At 39.3% G+C, this 25,641-nt stretch overlaps 1 protein-coding gene across 10 annotated transcripts in view; it reads right to left on the bottom strand.

The window, feature by feature from the left end:
* CEP63 (centrosomal protein 63) overlaps nt 1–25,641 on the bottom strand; it is a 42,141-nt gene that overhangs the window by 9,264 nt on the left and 7,236 nt on the right. For 4 of the 10 annotated variants that reach the window (XM_089509373.1, XM_089509372.1, XM_089509371.1 and 1 more), the window contains 9 exons: nt 25,568–25,636; nt 21,120–21,297; nt 17,477–17,572; nt 16,323–16,466; nt 13,747–13,869; nt 8,780–8,893; nt 2,546–2,779; nt 1,930–2,075; nt 106–220 (listed from right to left, as the gene is read on the bottom strand). In XM_089509373.1, the coding sequence (XP_089365499.1) occupies nt 106–220; nt 1,930–2,075; nt 2,546–2,779; nt 8,780–8,893; nt 13,747–13,869; nt 16,323–16,466; nt 17,477–17,572; nt 21,120–21,297; nt 25,568–25,611 (1,194 nt within the window). In that variant the 5' untranslated portion in view covers nt 25,612–25,636. Of the gene's footprint in view, nt 1–105; nt 221–671; nt 792–1,929; nt 2,076–2,545; nt 2,780–8,779; nt 8,894–13,746; nt 13,870–16,322; nt 16,467–17,476; nt 17,573–21,119; nt 21,298–21,603; nt 21,686–21,774; nt 25,484–25,567; nt 25,637–25,641 lie in introns of those variants that run through there. The other 6 variants (XM_089509375.1, XM_089509376.1, XM_089509369.1 and 3 more) reach the window with 6 other exon arrangements.

Raw genomic sequence — 25,641 nt, 5'->3', positions numbered from 1 at the left:
GGCATGAACAACCTATATTAAATTTCTGTAACAAATTATTATAGTCATCCAAGTTATTTTAATGAATTACCATCCATAATACTTATTTTCTCAAGAAGCTCTTACCTTTTCAATTTCTGCCTTGGCCTGGTAGAGGTGTTCTTCAGCCAGCTGCATCTTCTGGCTCTTTTCAGTTAGCTCTTCATCTGGCTGGATGCCCTTTGCTTTTGTAGATTCCAGGCTAGACCCCAATATATATATATATATATATATATATATATATATAGGCAGAGAGTAAAAACAAAATATGTTGTAACCTACTGTAATACTATAATACAGGGCACAAAGAATTTGGCAGCCTTCTGCTGTCCTGTAATTCACATGACCTAAACCAGCAGTACTGATTCTCCCAGATTGTTATAGAGTTCAATATTGGAGAGGGGAAGGGGATCAGTTACTGTAGCAAGCATACAGGTTACTGTAACAAGCATACATAACTTTTCAATCTAACTATGGGATAAAAATGCCATATATAATTAACAGCCAGCTATTTATAAGGAAGGTAATGTTGGCATATCCCAAAATAAATTGCTAAAATTTTTAAATACTATCTATAGTCATAGTGAACATGCGTATCTTATTTTCTGTGTATTGTTTTCTAAACATAGATACATTTTTAAATGACCATATACCTGGTCTCAAGATGACATATGTCAGCATGATCTAGCTGCTGATGCATATGTTTCAACTCTTCCTCATCATAGTAGATGCCTTTGGCTCCCTCACTGCTCCACAACTGTTGTTCCAGTAACCTTTATGAGAACCCAGACCAGGCCCTGAAGGCATTAGTGTCCTGACATCCAAACCGAGTCAGCCATACTAGTTTTGTTCTGAGACATAAATATTGGTAAACCTGGTGCAGCTGCAGTATTCATCTATATACTTGGTATTTCCAAAATGCCATATATTTGGCATAAAATAACAATCCACATTGATAGCAATTGTCAATGAAATAATAGCAGTAAACTAACTCACCACTCTTAAAAGAGAATGCAACAACCCAGCCCTTGGCACTGCCTGCAGCTTTGTTTTGGCAATGCTGACAATAGTGTGCTATTGACTTCCTTAATCTTATTTATTTGATTTATACCCAACTTATCTCCCAAAATGGGACTCAAGGAAACTTGAAAAAATTAGAGAAGTCTTTTACTGAACAGCAATGGTCGGTTGTATTACTGTTTAAAACAAGGTTTAAATGGAATGGGCAAACAAGTGACAGTGCTTGGTCTAATTTCTTGTTGCTGGGGGGTGGAGAAGGGCCAGAGGGAAAGGAGGACAGGAAAGGAAAAGAAAGTGGGAAGAAAGGTGAAATTGATAGAGCAATGAAAATGGGAGAAGGAGAGCCTTCTGTAAGTGATCAGTTTACCTGAACTCTCTTAGCTTGGGAAAAAGAAATAGAGTCGTAGAAAAAAGAAGGAAAGAAAGGTTAGAAGAAAAATATACTATTGTCCATTTCTGTCTGTAATTCTACCCAAAGCCAGCATGAAGCCTCCCCAAACAGATTACCACCACAAATAAGGTTACCCGCAATCGTTATTGAACAGTAAATTGAACAAAAAATTAGGCACTCCAAAACACTTTGAAAAAAGATGGATTCATTTGTCTCATGTTCCACTGTACTGCAGTTAGAACTATCAGAACAACAATGTACTCTGAATGAACAATTTAAATCAAGAGAAGTAGGATTAGCAATACTGAGAATAAATAGTTAGTGGTATATAGCATCATATTTTTAAACACTACACTGATTAAATTTAGCAAATGTGTCTGTTATTCTTAATTTAGGATAGAATAGCAAATGCATTACAGCTAGTCCAAGGGACAGAAGAATATTCAAGTTGCATGCAAAATAGAAATAATCTGGGTAGGTTCAGATGTCAAGAGCCATACCGGAGGAGAGCTTCATTAGAGCACAACATCTCAGTTAGCTTAGACACCTCTTGCTGTAACTGCTCATTATGAATCTGTAAGCTGTTAACAAAGTCCTCCTGAGACAAAAGAGTGGCCCTGAGTTCCATCTTTTCATCATTTAGAACCTTCAAATGAAGCAGAAGAAATTAATGGTACACAGATGAAATAAATGGGATTAAAATAACTTTACTGTTAAACCAGGTACAGTGAGGCCACGCCATACGCGGGCTTGTTATAGGCTTACACAGAAGCCACTGGGAGGTTGGGAGAATGGCGTGTGCGTCTGTGGCGCACACGCCATGCAGCATGCACGAACCCCGTTATATGTAATGGGGCTTGAGCATATGTGCTTTTTGCCTTACGTGGGGGGGGTCCGGAACGGATCCCCCGCATAAGGCAAGAGCAGACTATATTGTGTGTGCATACATGACAGAGGTTAACTTGGAACAACTCCTCCCCATCAGCCATTGTTCCTCCCTTTGCACCAAGAAATTGAGCACAAAGCTGGTAGAAAGCCCATTTAATTAGTGACGTACCAGCCCACTACTATTACAAGATGTACATGATTCTGCTTCCAGACAACTCAACCACAGACCTCCAGTGAATGCCGGGAAAGTTTTAGTTCCTCTATGAGTCTTTGTTGTTCCTCCAGAATTGTCTTGTTGGTATCAGTCAAATCGTCTACTTTCATATTCAGCCGCTCCATTTCCAGTTCATTGGAACAGATAGTGTCATTGGCTCTTTCCAGTTTGCTGGTTAAATGATGGATTTCAGATTTGCTTGCCAGTTCAACAGACTCAAACATCTGCTTCCGACTGGACAACTGAGCCTGTAATGCACAGTACACTGACCCTTTGAAAATTAAGCAATATGCTAAAAGAGGAAAAATAAAGCTACACTCTGCACTTCAGACCACCTTAACAACATTTACCATTGTGATAACTAACATTTCTAGAGTTTGTTCCCAATGCAGAAATGAGGAGCCATCACTAAACATTTTTTCTAAAAATCGCCTGAATATATATGTCTGAGGTGTATCTTTGGCTATTAATGTTACAATTGAAAATTCCATCCTAGTAGGTCAGCTTTAGAGTGACTTACAGAGGGGGAAAGCTATCACTCCAAGCTTCTGCCATCTGCCACTCAGAACCCATTTCCTTCACAAAGTTCTGAAGTCGCAGGGTCACTTCTGGAAGTGATCTGAACATCCTGAAGAAGAGCCTGATTAAGGGAGCAGTACCTGCTATCCTCCCTGCAGCTGTTTCAGAAATGCCTTCAAAGCAGAGCATGACAGAGATGAGGCCCTGACTTCTTCAACAGTTCTGAGCTGGGCAAGTGCCTTGTCTCTGTAGTGCTGGGCTTCATAGACACAGAGCAGATTATCTGGTCAATAACCCACTCCTTCCCTTCAAGAGAGGGGCAATGTTAGTAACGAGAACAACTTTTGGTTACCTGTTAGAATTTGCAAATTCCTGGCCTATCACAGACTTTACTTTTAAATAATCCTACCCACTAAACTGACCCAATAAATGGATTCAAAGAAACTGAGTTTAAAATAAAAGATATGGTGACACAACCACACTGTTCAGCTAGTACAATTTCACATACTCAAATTAGGAGCGCATTTTAAAACTGGCAGGACCTGTAAGAAGCAGGGGAATTTCACATTCCATATTCCTTAATTGCTACTGCTTCTTCACAAATTTACAGTTTTTCCTCACACTATTCAACTACCAGCTTGACAAGCAAACTGAGAAACACAACATTCCTGGATTTCAGAGGAAGCAATTAAAACTGAACACAGGAGAGAAGGCTGACATGGCTGTGGTAGCCAGTAAGGTAACTTACATCATTTTGGCACAAGTGCACATGGGAACTATTATCGGATTAAGAAAGGGGAGTACATATTACTGGAGGCATGTGGTACACAGGATATGTGTTGCATTTTATTTTTGTCCATGTTTACCATTGAATATTATACTACTTTGATAGAAAGAAGCATACAGAAATTTGTTAGAGCAACTTTTCCAGTTGCAGCAAAGGCTGCTAAAGGAATTTAGCACTCTGACTGGCAGAATGATCACTGTAATTGAAACAGAGGATATAATAAACGCCAATGTGAAATCTGCAAAAGTTACAAGCGCAAAATTATTAAATTATTGGAGCAGCATTTCCATTCACTGAACAGGACTTCCTCTTCACCCATCATTCTAAAATCTGATACAAGTGTTATCACTCCTTGGAGCAGGATTGGAGTACTGCAGAGGCAGAATCCATTCAATTAATAGCATCTATTCTGTTGGCCTGTAAACACAATTGGATCTCATCCATCAGATAAGGGGTGCTCTCATCCATCAGATAACTCTTTGGTTATCCATCAGATAACCCTTTGGTTTGCACAACCACCAGCTTTCAAGCTGAATGTGTAAATTAAGCACACACTGCTTTTAACTATAGATATGCATCTGACAGCTGGAGAATGTTTTCTAGAAATGCTTGTCTTTTGTTTAATAAAAATTAATTACTAACATAATAAATATTCTGGAAATCAAAGTGAGCAACTGACATGGGCAAAATATTAATGAAATTTAAAAATAAAAATCTCTAATTAAAAATTAATTTTTGAGATTAATTTTTTAAGACTGCTGGTTCTAAACCAGTACCTGTCATGAGTAATGGAAAGCATAAGGACAAACAAGGTGAAAGTTAATCCAGACAAGAGAGATGCTCATGGTCACTCAAAAGACAGATCAAGGAATAGGGATTCAACCTGTGCTGGATGGGATTACACAGTGATGCATGCCTTAAATACATTGTGTTTGGATGTATTATATATAATATATATACTGTGGTCCCTTGCCTTACGCAGGGATCCATTCCAGACCCCACCGCTTAAGTCAAGTTCTGCCTATGCTTGAGTCCCATTGAGGATAATGGGGCTCATGCACACGGTGGCATGGCAGCATGAGTGCCGTGGGCGCGTGTGCCATTCCACATATGACGTGGGTGCACTGTGTGTGTGTGTGTGTGTGTGTGTGTGTGTGCGCATGTGTGTAAATACAGTACATATATGGATGCAGAGTAAGGGCATAGTGAGAAGCAAGCAGAATTAATTTGTTGTACAATAAAGTCAAAGTTAATCTAGATTTTAATTATCATTTATTTGATCAGGAACAATAGAGAATTAAATAAGGAGGTGGTGTTGGAAGGTCATCTTACAATGATATTCTTATAGACAATTTTTTGAAAGATTTAAATAGGATAAAAATTATTGTTTTGAGATTAACAAGTCTGAATTTAAAGTGCAGTAATGTACAGATTTTGATTTGGAAAAATGTGTAAGCTTCTGTTTAAATGGGACATGGAAGAGAAAAAGAGTTAAAACTGTATGATTAAATGGGAACAGAATTTTGGACATAATATCCATCTAGGACAGAAGGAAAAATATGTGAAATGGATTGAAATTTACACCGTGTTATGATCATAAAGAGAATTGTTATAAAATGATTTACTATTGGTATCTGACTCCGGAAAGACTGGCTAAAATGCATAAGGAGGCATCTACAGTAATTATATGTTGGAAGTGTAAAGAACAGGCTATTACATTTTTCCACATGTGGACTTGTGAGAAAGTTTGAAAAAAATGGAGGTGTGGATTTGCGTCAAGAACTACTATTGGACTCCTTCCATTTCACAAATCCTCATGCATTCTCCAGCCTTGCATCTCTCCCCAGCCTTCATTACTTTCATTACTTCTGAATCCACAGCTGGTTGAATCTGTGGATCCAGAGACTGCAGATTCAGAGAGTTGACTGTACATATTTTGAGATCTTCTAGGTATGTCCTTCTCTCTGCCTACCATGCTCACAGGTACCATCTGGTGGGAACACCCAAGAGGGTCTTCTTAGTGGATGCTCCCCATGTTGAACTCTTTCTAGAGAGGCTGGAGTGGTGGCCTCCTTGCTGTCCTTTCATAGGCAGATAAATAATAAATAATAAAAATTTTATTTATATGCCGCCCTTCCTTCGATCAGGGCGGCTTACAACATATTAAAATACAAACAAATCAAAATACACACTCAAATAAAATACACATAAAAAACAAACTAACAATAAAAAGCCCCATAGCCCATCCTCTTGGCCACGAAAGAGGAGGGAGGCCCACAGGATATTTATTCGGGGAATGCCTGTTGGAACAGGAAGGTTTTGAGGTCCTTCCTAAATTGGGCCAGGGTAGTAGACGAGCGGAGCTCTGTGGGCAGCGCATTCCAAAGGGCTGGGGCAGCTATGGAGAATGTCCTCCGAGAAGTGGAGGCCAACCTAGACCCAGGCACCTTCAGTAGCTGCTGCCCAGACGTTCTGAGGGTGCGAGGCGGAATGTACGGGGAGAGGCGGTCCTTTAGGTATCCTGGGCCCAAGCCATTTAGGGCTTTATAGGTGATTACCAACACCTTATATTGAGCTCGGAAGCGAATGGGCAGCCAATGGAGGTCTTTTAGAACCGGTGTTATATGGCTGGTCCTGGGAGCGCCAGTGACCAGCCGGGCTGCCATGTTCTGCACCATTTGCAGCTTCCGAGTTTGGTATAAGGGTTGCCCCATGTAGAGTACGTTGCAGAAATCCAATCTCGAAGTTACCAGAGCATGTACGACAGTTTCTAGGTCCCTCTGGGCCAGGTATGGGCGCAGCTGGCGAATCAGCCGAAGCTGGTGACAGGTGTTCTTGACCGTCGCATTCACCTGAGCAGTCAGGTGAAGTGACGAGTCAAGAAGCACCCCCAGACTGCGCACGGAGTCCTTCACAGGGAGCGTGACCCCGTTCAGGACAGGTGGAACCACCGCCATTCCTGGACCAGGAGAACCTATCACTAGTACCTCCGTTTTCTCTGGATTCAGCTTGAGTCGGTTTTCCCTCATCCAGCCCATTACTGACTCTAGACAGGCCACGAGAGGAGAGACGCCATCCCCAGTCACTGCATCAGTCAGAGACATAGAGAAAATAATTTGGGTGTCATCAGCGTACTGATAACCCCGCGCAGTCTTCACCTGCCTACAAAAGGATAGCAGGGAGGCCACCACTCCAGCCTCTCTAGGAAGAGAGGCCTTTATGGGTTAAATGCTCAGAGTGATAGAGTTTTTCCTGTGTTTACATTTGTTTTTGGTTTTTTTGGTGGTTATGATTTAAATAGTTTTGAATTTTATTGGTAGTTTAATTATATTTTTAACTTTTGTATAATAATGTAAACGTTTTTAAACTCAGTTTTAACTTTTGTAAGCCACCTTGAGTCCTAAATTGGAAAAGGGTGGGATTTAAACTATTGTTGTTAGCAACAAAAACAACAACAACAGCACTTTTAAAATGCAGTTTCATACACACTTGAGACATGCTAAATTCAGAATGTTAACAGTCTTCAATGCTGCTATTTTGCTCTTAAAATACATTTCAGGTAAAATAAATGCTATTCCATTTCTTAATGCATTCAAAAGTATTTCAATAAATACTTCTACTATGCTTGCTATGCAAAGATTGGAATATGCCTGAACACAACATTTTCACCTTACTACAACTGCCAAATTCAAGAATGGCTGAAGCATTTCACAAAGCAGTGCAAGGACAGCTCTGCTGTTGAAACAACTGTTATGTTCCTGTCCCGCAGTTCACTTATAGAAGCATTCATTGGCAAAAATATTTCACCTGCTCTGCCTGGGATGGGGTGTCATGAAAAAAGCACAAATGCTCTGTCAGTAAATTTTCTGCCCTACCACTGTTTTACAGCACATAAAATCAAATAAAATCAAATTTAAAATTTGTATTAAGTGCAAGCAAATAAACATGTTAAATTGTATTTTCAGTGATATGGGAAGCATATTTCCCCTCCTCCAGACCATCCAAGTTAGTGGCACGCAGGGAAATAATCCTTCCAAGTCAACATGGACAGGGCAATTGCATATATACTATTAAATACATTCTATCAAATACCATTTCCTCTTTTGCTGTTGTTATGTCACAGACAGAGTATGCCATCTGAGGCTCCAAGGAAGCCTACTTTCAGGAAGGCAAGCCATTAAGAATACAGGCACAGCTGCAGGATGACATGTGTCTCAAAAAGACTTATGCTTGGCCCAAGCAAATCTGCCAGAATCCACCTTTTACAAAGCTCACATCAGTGTCAGTTTCAATTCCATCACTGCCAATTTCTGCCATGCACAACTTCCACTTGATGGAAACTCTGGAGTCCATTAAATGCAAAGCTCCTAGCAAGAGCTTATCAGCATCTGCTGTGATTGTGTCACAGCAAGCTTCTTCACAGCTGGCACCCAGTCAGTTAAACTAGGTAAGCCACAGCAGCAATAACTCAATGAATGCATTAATTTTTCAGAAACAGCCAAGGCTTTGTTCTGCTTGAAGAGACAGAAACAAGAGAGTTATGAATTTATGATTCTTTATCTTGCCACATAAACAATTTATAAGAAATAGACCATTTTACAAAATAACTACTTGAATTAAAATAACTTCTTAAAACTCTCGTGCCTAGCAGCTACACAGCCTTGAACAGAATAAAATTTTAAAATTTTATACTATGCAATTTCTTTACAAAAATCATTTTATGACCTTTCCCCTGTTAACACTAAAGAGCAAAGGGGAGAATTTGCTTTCCAAGCACAGAGTGTGTTTTGAGTTCTTTCCCACTTATGTATATATACTGGACAGGATATACTTATTCTGTTGGGAAAATCAAGATTATTTTAGTTGTAGCCTAAACTGTACTAAGACCCAGAAGATTTTCATAAATCCTTCCCCCTGCTTTCCAATTATCCGTTAACTCTACCTGAATGAGTTCAGACTGCTCAGCCAAAGCCTTCCTCTGAGCTTCCAGTGATGCAACATGCTGTTGGTAGTTTAAGCGGTGCTTCTCCCAGTCTAGAGATTTTTGGCGGAACTCCTGTAAAGAGAATTGCCACTCACAATCCAATCGGTTGAAAAAATAACCTCCATTTCAAATATGTCCATTCTTTTTATTCTAAGATAATGCTTCTATTAAAAGGTGAACTATTTATATGGTATGAAAAGAAACCAGTGTATGTTTCTGTTGCAGGTATTTCACATTTTCCAAATGCTACACATACAATGTTTTGTACCAGAAAAAAATGCAGTATTCCCAACTGGATAATGTATTCATTCCCATTGGAATGCACCGTGTAACATACCAAAGTGCCATGAGTACATTAAATACAGTGGGCCCTTCCCTTACACAGTGGATCCATTCTGGACACACACACACACACACACACACACACACACACCACGCATAAGGGGAATTCCGTGTATGATCAAGCCCCATTCAAAAGAATGGTACTCGTGTCTGCATCACGCTGCACTAAAGGAGCACGCCATTACCACTTCTGGGGGGCGCTGAGCCTTCTTCTGGCACAGCTTTCAGCGTATGCTGAAAGCCGCGTAAGGTGCACCCACATATGACGCAGGTATAGTTTCTAATACCATTTGTGATGAAGCCAACTTCCAGTGGATAAGTCCCAAAAATATACTTATACCAGCTGATTTTTATGTGATCTACTGAAAATGGCATAATGACTTGGAGTAGCTATTAAATACCTTCTTCCAGGTTCTATTCCTAATTAGAATTCAATTTCCTGATTGCTTCACATGAAATTTAGTACCCAGTATTTCCCTACAAGCTGATATAATGCATTACAACATCCTTCATTCCAAGAGTTTTTCTTTCTCTTTCTCCATTCATAGAGAAAGGTAGAGAAACAAGTCCCTAAGCAGCATGTATACACTAAAAATAAGCAAAGTTCAAGCCTTTGTTTGTGTCAGGACCATGTGGCGCACTGGTCTGAAAATGACATGGATGTGGCCACTAGGAGGAACTGGAGCACAGTTCCTTCAGGAATTGTCCACCAGCTTTAGGCATAGGCAATCTGACTATCTCAAATGTATGAAGAATTTTTTTTGACACTTCAGTCCCACTTCGGGATGATGGTGAGGACACAACACTGTACGAGCAGGATTGAACTTTGCTTATTTTTAGTGTATACATGCCGCTTAGGGACTTGTTTCTCTACCTTTCTCTATGAATGGAGAAAGAGAAAGAAAAACACTTGGAATGAAGGATGTTGTAATGCATTATATCAGCTTGTAGGGAGATACTGGGTACTAAATTTCATGTGAAGCAATCAGGAAATTGAATTCTAATTAGGAATAGAATTTGGAAGAAGGTATTTAATAGCATGGAGTCAGCATTTGGTGAGATGTGCATCATGGGAAGTGTGATGCAACATGCACAGTAGGTGAAGTCAGACAGCAATGCATCATGGGCAATATTCTGATGCAACAGGTACTAGGTATGAAACCAGCCAGGTTTCATTGGTGGCATGACTGTCACATGGCTGCCAAGACCACCTATATAAGGGAGAAGGTGACTATCTCCATTGTTGGGTTGTTGTGGTCAGTGGTTGGCGAAGCACTTTCTTGGTCTGTATAGTAGTGAGTATTCAAGACGGCTGTCTGATAATCTATAATCTTTGTAATTAGTTTATAACAAAGATTAAAAGCCCTCATGCCGAGTGAAGTCTCACTGTCCGGAGATTAATTTCCTCAAGGTGGGAGCTCCAGGCTGTAGCCTGTGTGTGGGAGGAAATTTGCTGTGCAGCTCAGAGGCCTCGCAGAACCGTCGCTCTTCGCAGACCTTCTTCTAGGAGCCCTGCCTATGTGCAACAACTCTGTGTGTGGTCATAAGGGAAACAGCTCGTTTCTCTATGCCCCAACAGTTTGCTCATTTGTTTATGTCATTTTCCACTGCCATGGACTTTTACCTTTAAATTTCTCTTCTACCAAAAGCAGGAAGGAATAGGACTGACTTAGCTTTTGGGCTGCCTCAGGGTCATATCAACAAACTAAAAAGGCTTATAAACTACAGATCTACATGCCATCCTGAGCACACCCTGTCCCATGCCCCAAAAACATTACAATCACTTTCTACAGGAGCAGCAAAACTGTCCAGCATTGCAAATGCAGAGACCTGCAGCTATGGGTCCTGACTTCCATTTGCTGACAAAGGTCTGCAATATTCTAAGATCCATGGGAAGCCTTCCACAAACCACATACAGTAATTAAAAATTTAAACCACTAAAGGGGAAATGATTTAAATAAAGTTTCTCATTTTTTATTTTAACACTATGAGATGTGTTCTTCCCAAATGACTCTTAGGACTTTATCACACAAGGCTATAAAAGCACAATTTTAACAGGACAAAAGTGTCTTTGGCCACTATTTGCCATACAGTATCGTGTTTGTCCTGCTGCTTTCTTGGATTCCATTCATTACTACAGTGCTCTTTGGGCCCGAACAGACAGGCCAAAATAAAGCTGCTTCGGGTCACTTTGGAGGTATGCTATTTAAATGACATATATATCTTAAAAGCCTTGGAAGCTGTGCCAAAGCTGCACTCCAGTCCTTAGAACTGGAGCGTGACTTTAGTGCAGCTTCCGGCCTCTTAGGATGCATGCACCATTTAAACAGCATACCTCCAAAGTGACCTGAAGCAGCATGATTTTGGCCTGTCTGTTCGGGCCATTTTTCAACAAAGAACAAAACCTGCCAATAGGTTCTCAATCTCACTGCTATTCCAGTACAGTATAGCCCTCTTGAGACAGGCCCTCAGCACAGCAGTCACATGGTGTGAGTGGGCGTGATTTTACTCCTCTCTCTCTGATGACTATTGAAGCCACCAAGTTTCCCAAAGACTGCTGTTGTGTACACATTCACACAGCAGCCAGCTGTACAGCTGTGTGCACAGTCACACACACCAGCTGGCAGATGCGATTGCTTGTTCTCCTCCCCCCCCCAAAAAAAAAACACATGCAGGGTTGCTGTGTGAAGGTGTGCATAGCAGTCCCATGCTTCAGGAGCAGGGAGCAGAAGCAATCATGGCTGCCAACACCTTCCTGAAACCAATTGCTGTGTGCATATTCACACAGCATCAGGCTTGAGGAGAAAGTTGGCAACCACAATCACTTGTACCCACCCTTTCTCTAAGAAGGTGGGGTTTGGCAGTGCAGGAAACAGATCACATGACCATGGATCACCAAAGCACTATTGTGGGAAAAATGTAATAAGAAATGATGCCAAAACAGTAACCTTCCATTCTTAAATAGCATGATTGTGGCAGAAACAGCAGGCTGGTGTAAAAATGTCCTTAGAACAAAGAAGGCATGTTTGTTTACAATTAAATAAAGGTAAAGGTAGTCCTTTGACATAAATGTCTAGTTGTAAATGACTGTAGGGGGTGGTGCTCATCTCCGTTTCTAAGCTGAAGAGCCAGCGTTGTCCAAGGACTACTCAGGTGGATATGTGGCCAGCATGACTGCTCCAAACGCTGTTACCTTCCCACTAAAGTGGTACATATCCATCTACTTGTATTTGCATGCTTTTGAACTGCTAGGTTGGCAGAAGCTGGAATCATGCGGCACTCAGGCCTCGAACTCCCAACCTTCTGATCTTCCAAATCTTCATAACCACTTACCCTCCACATCCCTTTTAACAATTAAATAGAGGCTATAAATGCACTATAAGCCAACACTGCAGCCACATCCTTTTTGCAGTACATACATCTGCTTGTTTAATTTTTAAAATTATAGATAAACAATATCTCTTTGACAGTCTCTGTACACATATACATCACTATACAAACCAAATAATTTATTTGAATTCTTAAATCAGGTCCTAAAGAATCACAAAACTCATTGAATTAGAGAACACTATATTTTTGGGATTTTTATATTTTTGTTGTTTTTCTGTACTTTCAAGTCATTCCTTACTTATAGTATTAGTTTTTTTTAGCAAGGTTCTTCAAAGGGGGTTTGCCTTTCTCATCCTGAGGCTGAGAGAGTGTGACCTGCCCAAGGTCACCCAGTGAGTTTTCATGGCCGAGTGGGGATTAAAACCCTAGTCACCAGAGTCAAAGTCCAAAATTCAAACCACTACACCACACTGGTTCTCCAGCTTTATCTATATCTCTATATCTCTATATCTTAAGAGAGAGACTTGCTATAACTGAAGTCTTAAATTCAAATTATATTATCTTGTTTCAGAATAACACTGCATTTGCTCCTCATGCCATCTATAGAATGACTGTAAATAAAACATACTGAAAAAAATCTTTCCACATTACCACACTACACGCTTATAGTGTTGCTATTCCATTTTTACTGCTCTGACTGCCTCCTGTTGCATTCTGAGGCTTGTAGTTCAGTGAGGCCTGAGAGCTCTCTGGCTAAGAATTCTAAATCCCCCTCCTTAAACTGCAAATCCCAGAATGCAACAGGAGGCAGCCAGAGCAGTTAAAGTGGAATAGCAGCGCTAAAAGAGTGCAGTGCAGTAATCTACTTTATCTCAAATCTTTATCACATTCTTTGCTTGCCAATACTTTTAGGTGATATTTCAAAAAAGTCATGAATGCATATTGGCCGGTTTTGCTAACAAAATATATTGTACCAGTTGAGTTACCATGTTGGATTTGGGAGTAGAGAAAACTTTTGTTCAGCAAGGACTTGAAAAAAGAAAATACTAAGTAGACCTGACTTGCAGAGCAATTCTATACATGACCTCTCAGAAATAAACCACCATTAAGTTGAGTGGACTTATTTGTAAGAAAATCTTTCATATTTATAGCTGCAAGCCAATAATTAAGCTTGAGATTTTTCCAATCCAGCCAACTATTTGGGGCTACTAAAGTTTATAAAAGGTAGCCAGAACTGCATTTTATCCACCTACCTCTAATTTCTTGGTCAGGATGCCTACTTCAGAATGATCATTTTCTTGGCTCTTGGAAGACTGCCTGGCTTCTCTCAGTTGTTTCTTCAGCAATTTTTCATAACTCCTCTTTAGTCTGGCTAGCTGCAAACAAAGCAGTTTCTGGTGATTTAAATGTTGAGAGACACTGGCATCCTAGTAACTAAAGCCCCAAATTTAAATGTTGAGAGACACTGGCATCCTAGTAACTAAAGCCCCAAATCTACCACTGTGAAAATCAATATTTTACCAATCAAATGCAAAAAATATATGGATATAGCACAAATAATAAAAACTTTTGAAGACTTTTGTTGACTGAATCCCAAATTTAGTAGGTTAATAGATAAAAACAGGTTTTAACCATATTTATTATTAAACTTTATTTCTATTTAATAGGCATCAGTTTAAATATAAATATAATAGACATCGGTTTAAATATAATTCTACATAATATGTTTCTAGTATAGAACTTCTGTATTTTATTTGGAAGTTTAAATGAATTTTAAATATTGATCATAATAACTGTGAGAAAAAAAATTATTCTTCCTCAACTGAGAACACCACAACACATAAAGAAGTAAATCTAATATTAATCCTATGAAGTGACCATTTGAAATCAATGAAATTTGCCCAAGACTAACAAGTCCCATTTTTTTCAATGGGCCTACTATGAAATGAACCGATACTGAATTTAGCCCAGAGGCAGACAACATCTGAGAGATCAAAGACCATTTTTGTCCTCATTTCACCTTGGTAGTCTACAAAAGAACTAGATTTTATGAACAGGTAATTGTTACACAGCAACTAGAACTTTCTGAAAACTGCCTTTCAGAGCCTAAAACCAAGAGGGTGAATTTAATGGTAAATTAAATTAATGACAAACCTTCAAAAGCAATTTGCCATTTTGGAAAGAAAAAAATGAACTAGGGAATCAGAAGGGCTAAAGGGATCCTGGGAATCCATATGCAGGGGGGCACATGCAGTGCTCCCTAGTACTAATATACTTGGAATGCTAATATATTTGTATTATGCAACATAAATATAAAGGTAGTCCCGTGACATGAATGTCTAGTCGTAACTGACTATAGGGGGCGATGCTCATCTCCGTTTCTAAGCCGAGAGCCAGTGTTGTCCAAGGACTGCTCTGATGCTCATGTGGCCAGCATGACTGCACTGAATGCTGTTACCTTCCCATTGAGGTGGTAGCTATCTCTCTAACTAAAAAGATTGCATGTACAGCGCTGTGTATATTTACAGCGCTTCATAAATAAAGGTTAATAATAATAATAATAATAATACTTGCATTTGCATGTTTTCGAACTGCTTGGTTGGCAGTAGCTAGGACTAGTGACAGGAGCTAACCCCATCATGCAGTACTCAGACCTCGAATTGCCAACCTTCCAATCATCAGAACTTAACCATAAAGCCATCACATCCCCCATTATGCAATATACTCTGGTATAATAATGGGGATGTACAGATGGGCAGGAAGGGGCAGTGAGACACCGCCCCTTTCTGCTCCACATTGTTGCGCAGTGCCGGCAATGATGTGCTACAAAAAGGAGCCGTGAAACGTGGTCCCTTTCCACACCACTGCCAAGGTGCCATTAGCACCCTGGAACGGCATGGTGACGTCCCTTGTGTACCACGCCGTTTAGAGGCAGCGCATGAAGCACATCATCAGTGCACGTACTGTCTGAATGCGTGTGCGCCCAAAATGCATGTGTGTCCAACACTCCGCACTCCCTAGCCCTAATTTCGGCCCCAGGCCACTGCAAAGCAGCAGTCTGTATCGGGCCATACTTGGAGACTGCCCTCCTGAACAGTTAACTATTAATCTAGTCTTCAGCCTTTCTGACTGCCCTATGGTGTTGTCATACTAACTACCAGTCTTGCAAAGATCTGCCACTATACTTCAATCATTGAAGTCAAAATCTTTACAAATGCAGTAGGGGCACCTTCTAGAGAAACACCATTACTCATGCTGGAATGAAAAGACTTGTAAAATTATGGATAGATGTTTTCAACTTGCAAGAGCACAAAATTAATATTATTTATGGCCCACTGTAAGCAGGACTTGAACCAACTCTCCAGAGAGAAAAGGTTAATGCATTACTAGTCCCTTATGGCATGTAACTTAAAGCAGCTGACAAGCGAGAAGGAAATAGGACAAAAAGTGAAGGCCAAACATGAATTGCTGTCACCGCATTCAAGACCTTACAATGAAATATCTGCAGTACATCATGACTTTCTGTTTCTTATTCTGTTAATGAAGATTTTTAAAGTCAGATTTAGACTGCAATCCATCTGCAGCACGTACCCAGGAGTTAACCATCATGTTCAACACAGTGGACTTACTTCCTAGTAATCAAGTTCAGATCCTACATGTTTCTATGAATGTTGTATTATCAGGTCAAAGAGGAGAATACGTATTCGTTTCCCCACATAAACAATACACAGAAAACGTCACCAGTATAAGCTATGATTTGGAAGGATTGTGACCCTAAGGAAAAGCATGATTTATGCTTGATCAACAGCTAATAGTTGCCTGACCTGACCTTTTTTCTTTCCACAACCCTGAAGACAAGAGATTTGAAGCTATCAAATGACTTTGCAAAAACAACTCCACAGCCATTACAATAGCATATTAGCTCCACCAAATAGAAGAAGGGATTGATCTGTGAAGTGTGGCATCTTGTCTGCTGGAAGAGATGACATAATGGACTTAAGACTTCAGGCTAACAACAACAAAGTTTACTAAACCACAGAAGCAAGTCTCACAAATACTGAACAAAATTGGTTAACTTACCCTGAAGGAAAACTTGAGTTGCATCCATACTGCAGAAATAATTCAGTTTGACACAACTTTAACTGCCAAGGCCCAATGCAATGGAATTCTAGACACTGTAGTTGGTTCCAGCACCAGAGCTTTGCTCTGGTGCCACAACTAACTACAATTTCCAGAATTCCATCACACTGAGCCATGGCAGTTAGTGTTCTCAGACCAGATTATTTCTGCAGTGTGGATGCAGTCTAAGTTCCAAAGCAGACCATGAAAAGGATAGGTTAAAAAATACCGTTTTTATGAAGTCTAAAAGTGTTGAATTACCCAGCCGCTATAAATGAACTGTATATTCAAAATCCAAGACAGTTTGTGCAACCAAATATTCTACAGCTGGAAGACCTTAAATAGGTTACCTCTGCAACTCTAACAGAGTAACAAGAATCCAACTACATTTCCCTAGTAAGTCAACATGCGAACTCTACTCAGCCTTGTTAATAACATTTGCCTTTTGTTTTAATTTAACTTTCCTCTGTATATACAAAATACACAAGTACACCAAACATGGAAAGACTGCAATTGTTTTATCGTCTGTATATGAACCCTCCACTTCAAATAACTAAAGGATATGAGTTCCAGTACAATAATTATATATTAAAGGAATGCTGTTTTCTTAAACCCAGTGCAATATTACAACCAGCCATTGGAAGTCATTTGAAATAATAGTTTTGAGTTCAACAACAATTAAATTTGAAAAATTAAAGTATTTTAGGAAGAACTGATGAATGTTGCAAAATGTGTATTACTTCATCTCCAACAAGTTCCCAGTTTAGTGGTATATCATGTTTTAATGCAAACAAAGTGATCATAGACATGGAAATATTTATTAACAAGAAAGGATATATTATCAAAGGCTAGGTGGTGGCTCACCTCTTCCTGGACTTTACTTAACTGTTGCTCATACTCCATAGTCACATCATGATTCAGCTTTTCCATCCCTTCAAGTTTCTGGCACAACCTCTCAATCTGAAACCCATCAGATCACATTAATTCAGCAATACAGAAAATCCTTACAGCAAAAATTTTATTTACTAGTGAGGGAAAGGACAAAATAATACATTTCTAAAGATTCAAAGTAATCCTATTTGACACAAAAAGACAAGGCATGATTCTCCACACAAGAGACGGGGCCCTTTTTCTTTCAAGGGGGACATCTCCTCACAGCTAATCTTTCAGGAGATAATACGGCAAGCCCTTTTCTCTTTCCTCAACACCTTCTTCTCTCTCCAACAGGCTGTTGACACCTACTCCTGCCTGATATCTAAACTCATCACAGTCTTTGCCCTTTAATTCATTTTTTGTTTCAGTTCTTTGTACTCGCATTTTCTCCTTCTCATCCACCTTATCTCCTTCTGGATTCCGCTATAACTGCATGAAATTAGACCAAGAGTTGCAGGTTATTCACCTCTATCTGTCCCATTATTATTGTCAGTTGCTAATCCTCATTAACAAAGGACCCAGACAGACAGGCCAAAATAAAGCTGCTTCGGGTAACTTTGGAGGTATGCAGTTTAAATGACACACGCATCTTAAGAGGCCATAAGCTGTGCCAAAGCTGTGCTCTAGTCCTTAGGACTGGAGCGTGGCTTTGGCGCAGCTTCTAGCCTCTTAAGACGCATGCATCATTTAAACAGCATACCTCCAAAGTGACTCAAAGCATTTTAATTTGGCCTGTCTGTTTGGGCCCGAACTCTAATACAGTGAACACTTCAAATAACTAAAGGATTTGAGTTGCTCCAAATACAATAAAGAATGTAAAAGGTGAATGAGATGAGAGAGTGATTTGATTGATCAATGTGAAAGGGTATGGAGCAAGTCATGATATGCTTTCAGCCTCCTGAGGTAGAGGAATAAAATATTCTTCAAAAGAGAAAAAATGTGCTCTATGAGCGCTCACAATATCAAAAACCATACAACTGGAAAAGTACTAATCTGTGATTACAAATTTGAAAATTAAAGGAAAGGAACACAGTTTATGCTCTCCTTCTTGGCCCAAGATACTGCCTCACTTCACAATGTGCAGTTCAGAAGCAAGGGAAGGATGCTGGAACAGGTTTTGACCAACTATAACTCTTCCTGAAAAGCGATAGTGAGATTATGCCTCTTTATATTCGAGTAGCATCTATAATCTCTCAGAAATTACCAATGCTCCATTTGGGAGGCAGTCATTACATTTTAAGAAGCCTAATCTTAAAACTATATAAAACTGAGGTTATAGTCTCCTACAAATAAAGAAATATTATGCTAGCATAAGGAACTATAAAAATATTTTCCAATCTATGCCAACTAGACACAATGATAAAAATGCAAGATGTTCAAATTGCCTATATCATATCATACCCTAGAAAAAAAATAAACTAAACCAGCTTCCACAACCATTATCAGCTATAATGAAAACTCTTGCCCGATTAAATGCTTGGTGATTACTTAGTCCAAATACTGACAATTTGGTGCAAGGCCACTCTATAGAGAAGCTCTCTGCCTTAAGCCTGGTAAATATACAGTAGCAACTATCAGATCATCTGGCTTCAATAATGATGTTCGTTCAGCCTTTTCTGGATGGGACCAAACTTCCCTCAAAAAGGAGCCAGTCCACAGGTTGGGGGGTGATTTTAAGTACAACACCATCCTTGCAGGCCTAAGTGATTCCTTGACACAAAACACCTTTCCCCCAGTTTTGACAGTATACCAACTGTAACTCTTCCTGTAAAGCGATAGCCAGATTATGCCTATTTATATTCCAGTAACATCTATAATTCATACATGGGACTACTTTTGAGTACTACAGGCAAACTTCAGCCTGCACCAGTACAATGGCAGGACTACTGACTAAGACCAACTAGCCATTCTGGCTCTCAGAGGCTGTACAGACCAATGTTATACGCTGGCCTCAGGGCAGAGTCGGGGCATGGCATCCACACAACATACACCCGACACTGCCCAGACGCTGCCATCATGCTGTGCACCAAACCACATGGTGGATGGCGTCACGGTGCTCCTTTGGTGCTGCATCCAGAAGACGCAACACCAAAAGGTGTGCCAGAAGGTGCCACTGCAGCGACAAAGGCGTCCTTTCCACAGCACAAAAAGTAGCCGCTTTTTGCAGCTCCTTTTTGAGTTGTGGAAATGCCAGATCAAGGCCGCAGCATGCAACTGCCGCAGCCTCAATCAGGCACTGAAAGGGGCAGCTGCAGGCTGCCCCTTAGGGGTGGTCTGTTCAGCCCGTGAGTCTCTTTCCAAACTTCCAAACAATTAAAAACCTTTAAATGCCAAAATGGCCTGAAATCTGAAGATCTCAAGGAACACCTTCTTCTATGTAAACCTACCTCAGTAATAAGTTTAGAAAGTCCTGCTAGGAGTCCCGCAAACCTTAGAAGCAAAGTAGGTAGTAGCTGTGGTTAGAGTCATTTCTTTGATGATGCCCTCCAATAAGGAATGCTATCTCTAGGATGGCTTACCTGATGTTAAGCCTGGTCCCACTTTTGAAGCTAGGTAAAGCTTAGAATTTTTATTTTATCTGCTATTATCTACAGGAATAATAGCTCTTTCAATAACTTTTGCTTAAATTACTTTAAACAAAACTGATCTTTATGGTTTTGGCCTTGGTCTTATTTATTTAGGTCAATATGAACTGAATATGACTTACATTTCTTGTATGCAAATACCAAACTGTATCTAGTGTACACAATTTGTTGTATGTTATTTTTCCTTATAATTACTCTTATTCAAATAACTGAGCTTTGAAAAGTGCTATCATGTGAATTTAGCAATGTTGCGAGGTTGTTACTTTAATCAGGATCAATGTGTATGCTGAAATTTCAGAGAAAGAAAAACATATTTAAGCGGATACGCAAAGATCCAAAGCCCAAAAAGGATGTTTATAACATGAGAAACAAAGGCACAGAAATGCAAAATGTTTGGTTATGGTGAAGAGGTGACTATGTGGATGACAATATGAATAATGAGGAAATTTTGGAATGTGGTGCGTGCAGAGATAAACTGGCTAAGAGCATCCTCAAGATGGGGTGCTAATTAGTTGCTTCCTGGCACACTACACATACTAACACTGGCTAACATTCCACCCTCATGAGAACGCTCTTTGCCAGTTTATCATATCTCCTTTCTGATTCTCAGCCTGAACACACCACATTCAAAAGCTTCCTTCACCATTCAGATGATCATTCACCCACTTTGGCCTTAGGCAACATCTTTCATCCTGCCTTTGTGCCTCAAGACCATAGGTAAAAAACTCGTCACCTCTTCAATATACAAAAAAGTTCTGCATTTCTATCACTATTCATACAGTCTCATTATAAATGTCCTTTCTCAGCACCAGTTCACACCATGCATCTGAGGAAGGAGACCAAGTCTACAAAAATGTATGGATTAACTTCTTTTGCAGAGTTAGTCTCAAAGATGCTACAAGATCCCTTTCCATACTCATATTCCAGACTAACATGACTATCTTTCTGAATATATGAGCCAACTGAGAACACAAACCCCAAAGAATTACCTCTTTGCATTTCTCATCCAGAATATTCTTGAGAGAAGACAATTCTTGCTCTCGAATATCTAAGCAGGACTCCAGTGCCCGAGTTTGACTTTCCCATTCAGCTTTCTTATGAGCCACCATGATGTCTATTTGCTTCATTAACTCCTGTAGTTCAGCCTCACATGAAGTCAGGAATCCTCTGCAGTCAAGAATGTAGGTTACTCTGACACATGTACACAAGAATAAAGATACAAAGGAAGCAAAGTTTTCTTCCTTACTCTCTCTTTTGTTTACAAAGCATGACCTCTCCTCAGGCACCCACAAAACTTCTGCAGCCATTCTTCGCTTAGATTCCTTAATTTTAAAGGCCAAGAAGTTTGTTTCTTCATCCAAAAAAGTAATGTCAGTATTCAGAAATAGTATGTAAGGGAACAATGTGGTAGCACAATGGACATTCTGTGGATTTGTCACAATATACAAACATGAAATTGAGAAGCATAGTCACCTGTTCAGAGATCCATCATGGTGTAGTAGTATGAGTGTTGAATTATGACTCTGGAGACCAGGATTTAAATCCCTGCTCAGACCTGGAAACATACTGGGTATCATTGGGCAAGTCACACTTTCTTAGTCGCAGAGGAGGGCAAAGGACAAAACCCCTCTGAACAAATCTTACCATGAAAACCCTGCGACAGGTTCAGCTTAGGATCATCATAGATCAGAAATGACATGAAGGCACAGAACAACATTCAGAACCAGGAACTTTTTCTTTATTGCATGCGGGCAGGCAGCACTCTTAAACAGCAATCAATCATCCTTTCTGCTTGGCTCAAGAGAGAAGGAAACTGCTCTACCAACAGCATGGGGAAATCTGAAAGAGTTGCTATCACACTACCATACTGACCCGTAAATATGTTGACCCAGGATTTGGGGGTCGATTTTTGAGCATAACTTTTTCACCTTATAGATGAGTATTTACAGTAGGTAATTCTGAGATCCCTTCCAAATTCTAAGATTATTATTTCAGTAGTACATCCTTCAGGCTAATGGAGAAATTACTTTTCAATGAACACTCTTAGAATTATTACATTTTAGCTTCTTTAAACTGTAAATTAATTAAATTGCTCACTTGGTAAAATGCACTATTCAGAACAAAAAACTGGGGCTATAAGGCCATAGCAAAGCAAAATGCTGCCAAATATACTGCAGATCTTTAAATAGTTTTTCTTCTTTTCTTACCCCAGCTCTGCAAGTTAAATCAGAAGCATAATGCTTTCAGGGACAGAAGTGTCAGGATACAATTTTTATGACCAACTACATGCAGTTCCTCAGAGGACAGTTTCAGCCTTTTGAACATACTGGATCACCAATATATAATCAGGATTCTACACCAAGTATTATGCTTTCAAAGTCAGTGAAAGTTTTCTATTGCATTAATGTCCCAAGTTGAATGCTTATGAACATCAACTGCAAGCAAAATATTTTTATTTTTAAATGCCCTGGGCTTCTCCCTAGATAGGACCGAAGACAGCTTACAGTAATTTAAATTGAGTTAAAATCTATCAGCTTCTTAATGAACTGAAAATATCAGTACTTAAATTAGTATCTAAAATCATGAATACAACTAAACTAAAAGTTTGGAAACATTCACTTCTAAAATACCTGAGCAGATTTTTTTAAATGTTTGTATAAAATCTATACCAAAACAAGTATTTTTTACACCAGGGCCAGTATCTAATTGTATCTGATAGCATATACTATATTGAGCTTATGGAGACCTAGTTCCAGGGCATGTGCAGGGAGGAAATCCAATGCAGTTTCATGTTGCACAATGTTCATGTTCTAAAATTATTTGTGCAAATGACACAATGTTTAGAAACCAAAAGAATGAATGCTGTACCACTGACACAACTGGAAAAGATTTTCTTTAGTGCACAGTCCTCTTCTGCTAACTTTATAGTAGGTTTAAACAGAAAACAGAGATTTAATCCATATACCCTGACATGTTCTCAAACAGAACAGCATGAATGACAGCACAAGAGACAGAGGACATTAACCATCTATTATTAAGGGTTGGCTCCCCAGATATTTTATATTCCACTATGGCACAGTTATCAATTAAATTTGCTCAGCATTCTTCTTTGGAAATTTGCAAGATGCTAGACAAGAGCCAATCCTAAGAAATGCAACATGGAGCCCTAGAGAGAAGGTCTTGCTGATCTTTATCCTTTTTAATTTGCCTGTCAAATACAAAAGACTAAAAATAAATGGAAATCAATAGGTTAAGAGATTGAAAATCCTAATTTTCTCTAGAGCATCCACATACTTTGACAACTTGACAGCTATTCTGGATGGGAAAAATACTTTTGAAAAAGTTAAATTTATAGTTACAGTCAACTTTTATCCCAGAGGAGCTAAGAACAAACCACAACCACAGGGAGGCCTGTGAGGAGGACAGGGCATGTTTTCTTTTCTTTCTTTCTTTCTTTCTTTGTTTTGTTTTGTAAACACAATTAAGTGCTTATGCGACAGAATGGTTTAGCACCTTTGCAAGTAGTTGCTAAACCATTCTGTCACTTAAGCGTTTAGTTGTTGTTTTTTTAAAGGAACCAAACATCACACCAATAATGACAAGACAGCACTTGCGGGGGAGGGGGGAGATGACATCTCCCAAAAAATTGGGAGGGATGGTAAACACCCCTCTGCCATCAGTCCCTCCCCTACAGAATGCTGCGATTCCAATCTTTCATTCCCACTTGCTCCACAAGCTTTGGAATCACGTTTTTTCAAAAGAACTTCTTTTGAGCTGGTGTCTGGAAAAAATGGTTCTTTTGCCTTTGCCTCACTTCATCATGACAAATTCGATCACATCACGACATGAACCAGTTTCAAATGGGAACTAGGGTCATTTAATTCTGATATCTACAAGGGGTCCTAGAACCAAACCCCAGTGGATACCAGGGGGCACTGTTTATCTTTGCACTTTAGAATCTTATCTGCTTCTTTCACCATTGCCCTTCCCATTCCTAATCTTCTTCAGATTTCTTGACTACAGTCTCCATTCTGATCTATGATAGAGAAAAAATATAGGAAATCTTTTAAGTGTTTCAAGTTGAATCACTGAATTTATGTAAATCCTTCATGGTTATAATTTTTGTTTTCTTTACATTTAACAGTAAGCCTGCCTTTGCACTTTCTTCTTTAACTTTCCTTAGTAATTGTTCCAGGTCTATGTTGTCTTCTGACAATAGTATGGTGTCATCTCCAGATCTTAGGTAGTTGGGAGTATGACTTACCACTAAGTAATTACTTTTCTTCCAAAATGTAATTATATCATTTATATCAATTATATCAAGTTATGAAAGGACAAATGTGTTTCATGTAAACAACAATGTATACAGATACATCATGCAAAATACCTATCATTTTGATTTCTAGTTCATTGGTACATGAGAAAGACAATTACATAACAAGGGGGAATGGTAGAAGCTATTTATGGGAAGCTAGACCACCTTCCAATCTCATGAATACATTGGTTAAATCTTTGTATAGTCTCTGGTCCTCCCATGAGGAACATTTGTTTAATAATAAAAAGCCCAGGATACTTTGACAGTCAAATTTGGTCTATATAAGACAACTGAACTCTTACTTACATAGGAAACAGACACACTATCCTATTATGTGCTGCAATCGTTATTGGTAAAGCTTGGTATCCACAAAGCCCTCTCATTATCTCTCCCTACAATATGCACGTTTGAAGCAAAGCACATTACATCTTGGGAGTACCGTAATCTGCCAGTCATCAGAACTACATCATGTAAGAAATATTTCAGAGATCCATAGGGCTGCACACTTAAGCCACTTACTTGGGGTTACTTCAACTAAATATAGTTTGAATAGAATTAGGCTCCATAAATCTCCTTGTAATCAGACCTCACTGATACCAACATCAACTTTTCAAGGTATAGGTTTGCCAACTTTCTCATCAACACTTGCAGGTGTGGCTTTACCAAAATATAAGGTATACATGAAGTGAACGGTACAGCAAAGTATATGATGTAGATGCTGCAAAACACTAAAGAAACTGAGGTGCTACTAAATTATAGTACAAGTTTAGGCCATAACTAAAACAGTGGGACAGAAATTTAGAAATTAGCTTTATGTTATTAAATGGAAGTTCAGGTTCTGGAGAATTTCACATAAGGAGAAGCAGCTTGATAAATACACTTAGAAAGCTGTGGTTGCTATTTATGGCTCCTATCAGAATCGCAATATGAACCTGAGAGTACCCATTTGAAAATGAGTATTATACTTTCACATAATTCCAGAGAAATACTGTACAAGATATGGAAACAGTGAATGTTAAAAGCAAATGTTGGACTCGCTAGAAAAAAGCTGTCATTTTGCTCCTGTGCAATTCCAAATTGTATGCATTTGAATAATATTATTAACAACTAGCTAACACTTACCTGCCTTGTCCTTGCTTTCGCATTCTTTCTAGCAATGCCTCCATCCTGAAATCACATCCTTTGGGACAGCTGAG

The sequence above is a fragment of the Sceloporus occidentalis genome, unplaced genomic scaffold (genome assembly GCF_023333645.1).
Source record: "Sceloporus occidentalis isolate IW3139 unplaced genomic scaffold, rSceOcc1.0.p SCAF_2, whole genome shotgun sequence".
Classification (NCBI taxonomy): domain Eukaryota; kingdom Metazoa; phylum Chordata; class Lepidosauria; order Squamata; family Phrynosomatidae; genus Sceloporus; species Sceloporus occidentalis.
Note: the sequence above shows the minus strand (reverse complement) of the source record. Positions and strands in the feature narration are given on the sequence as shown.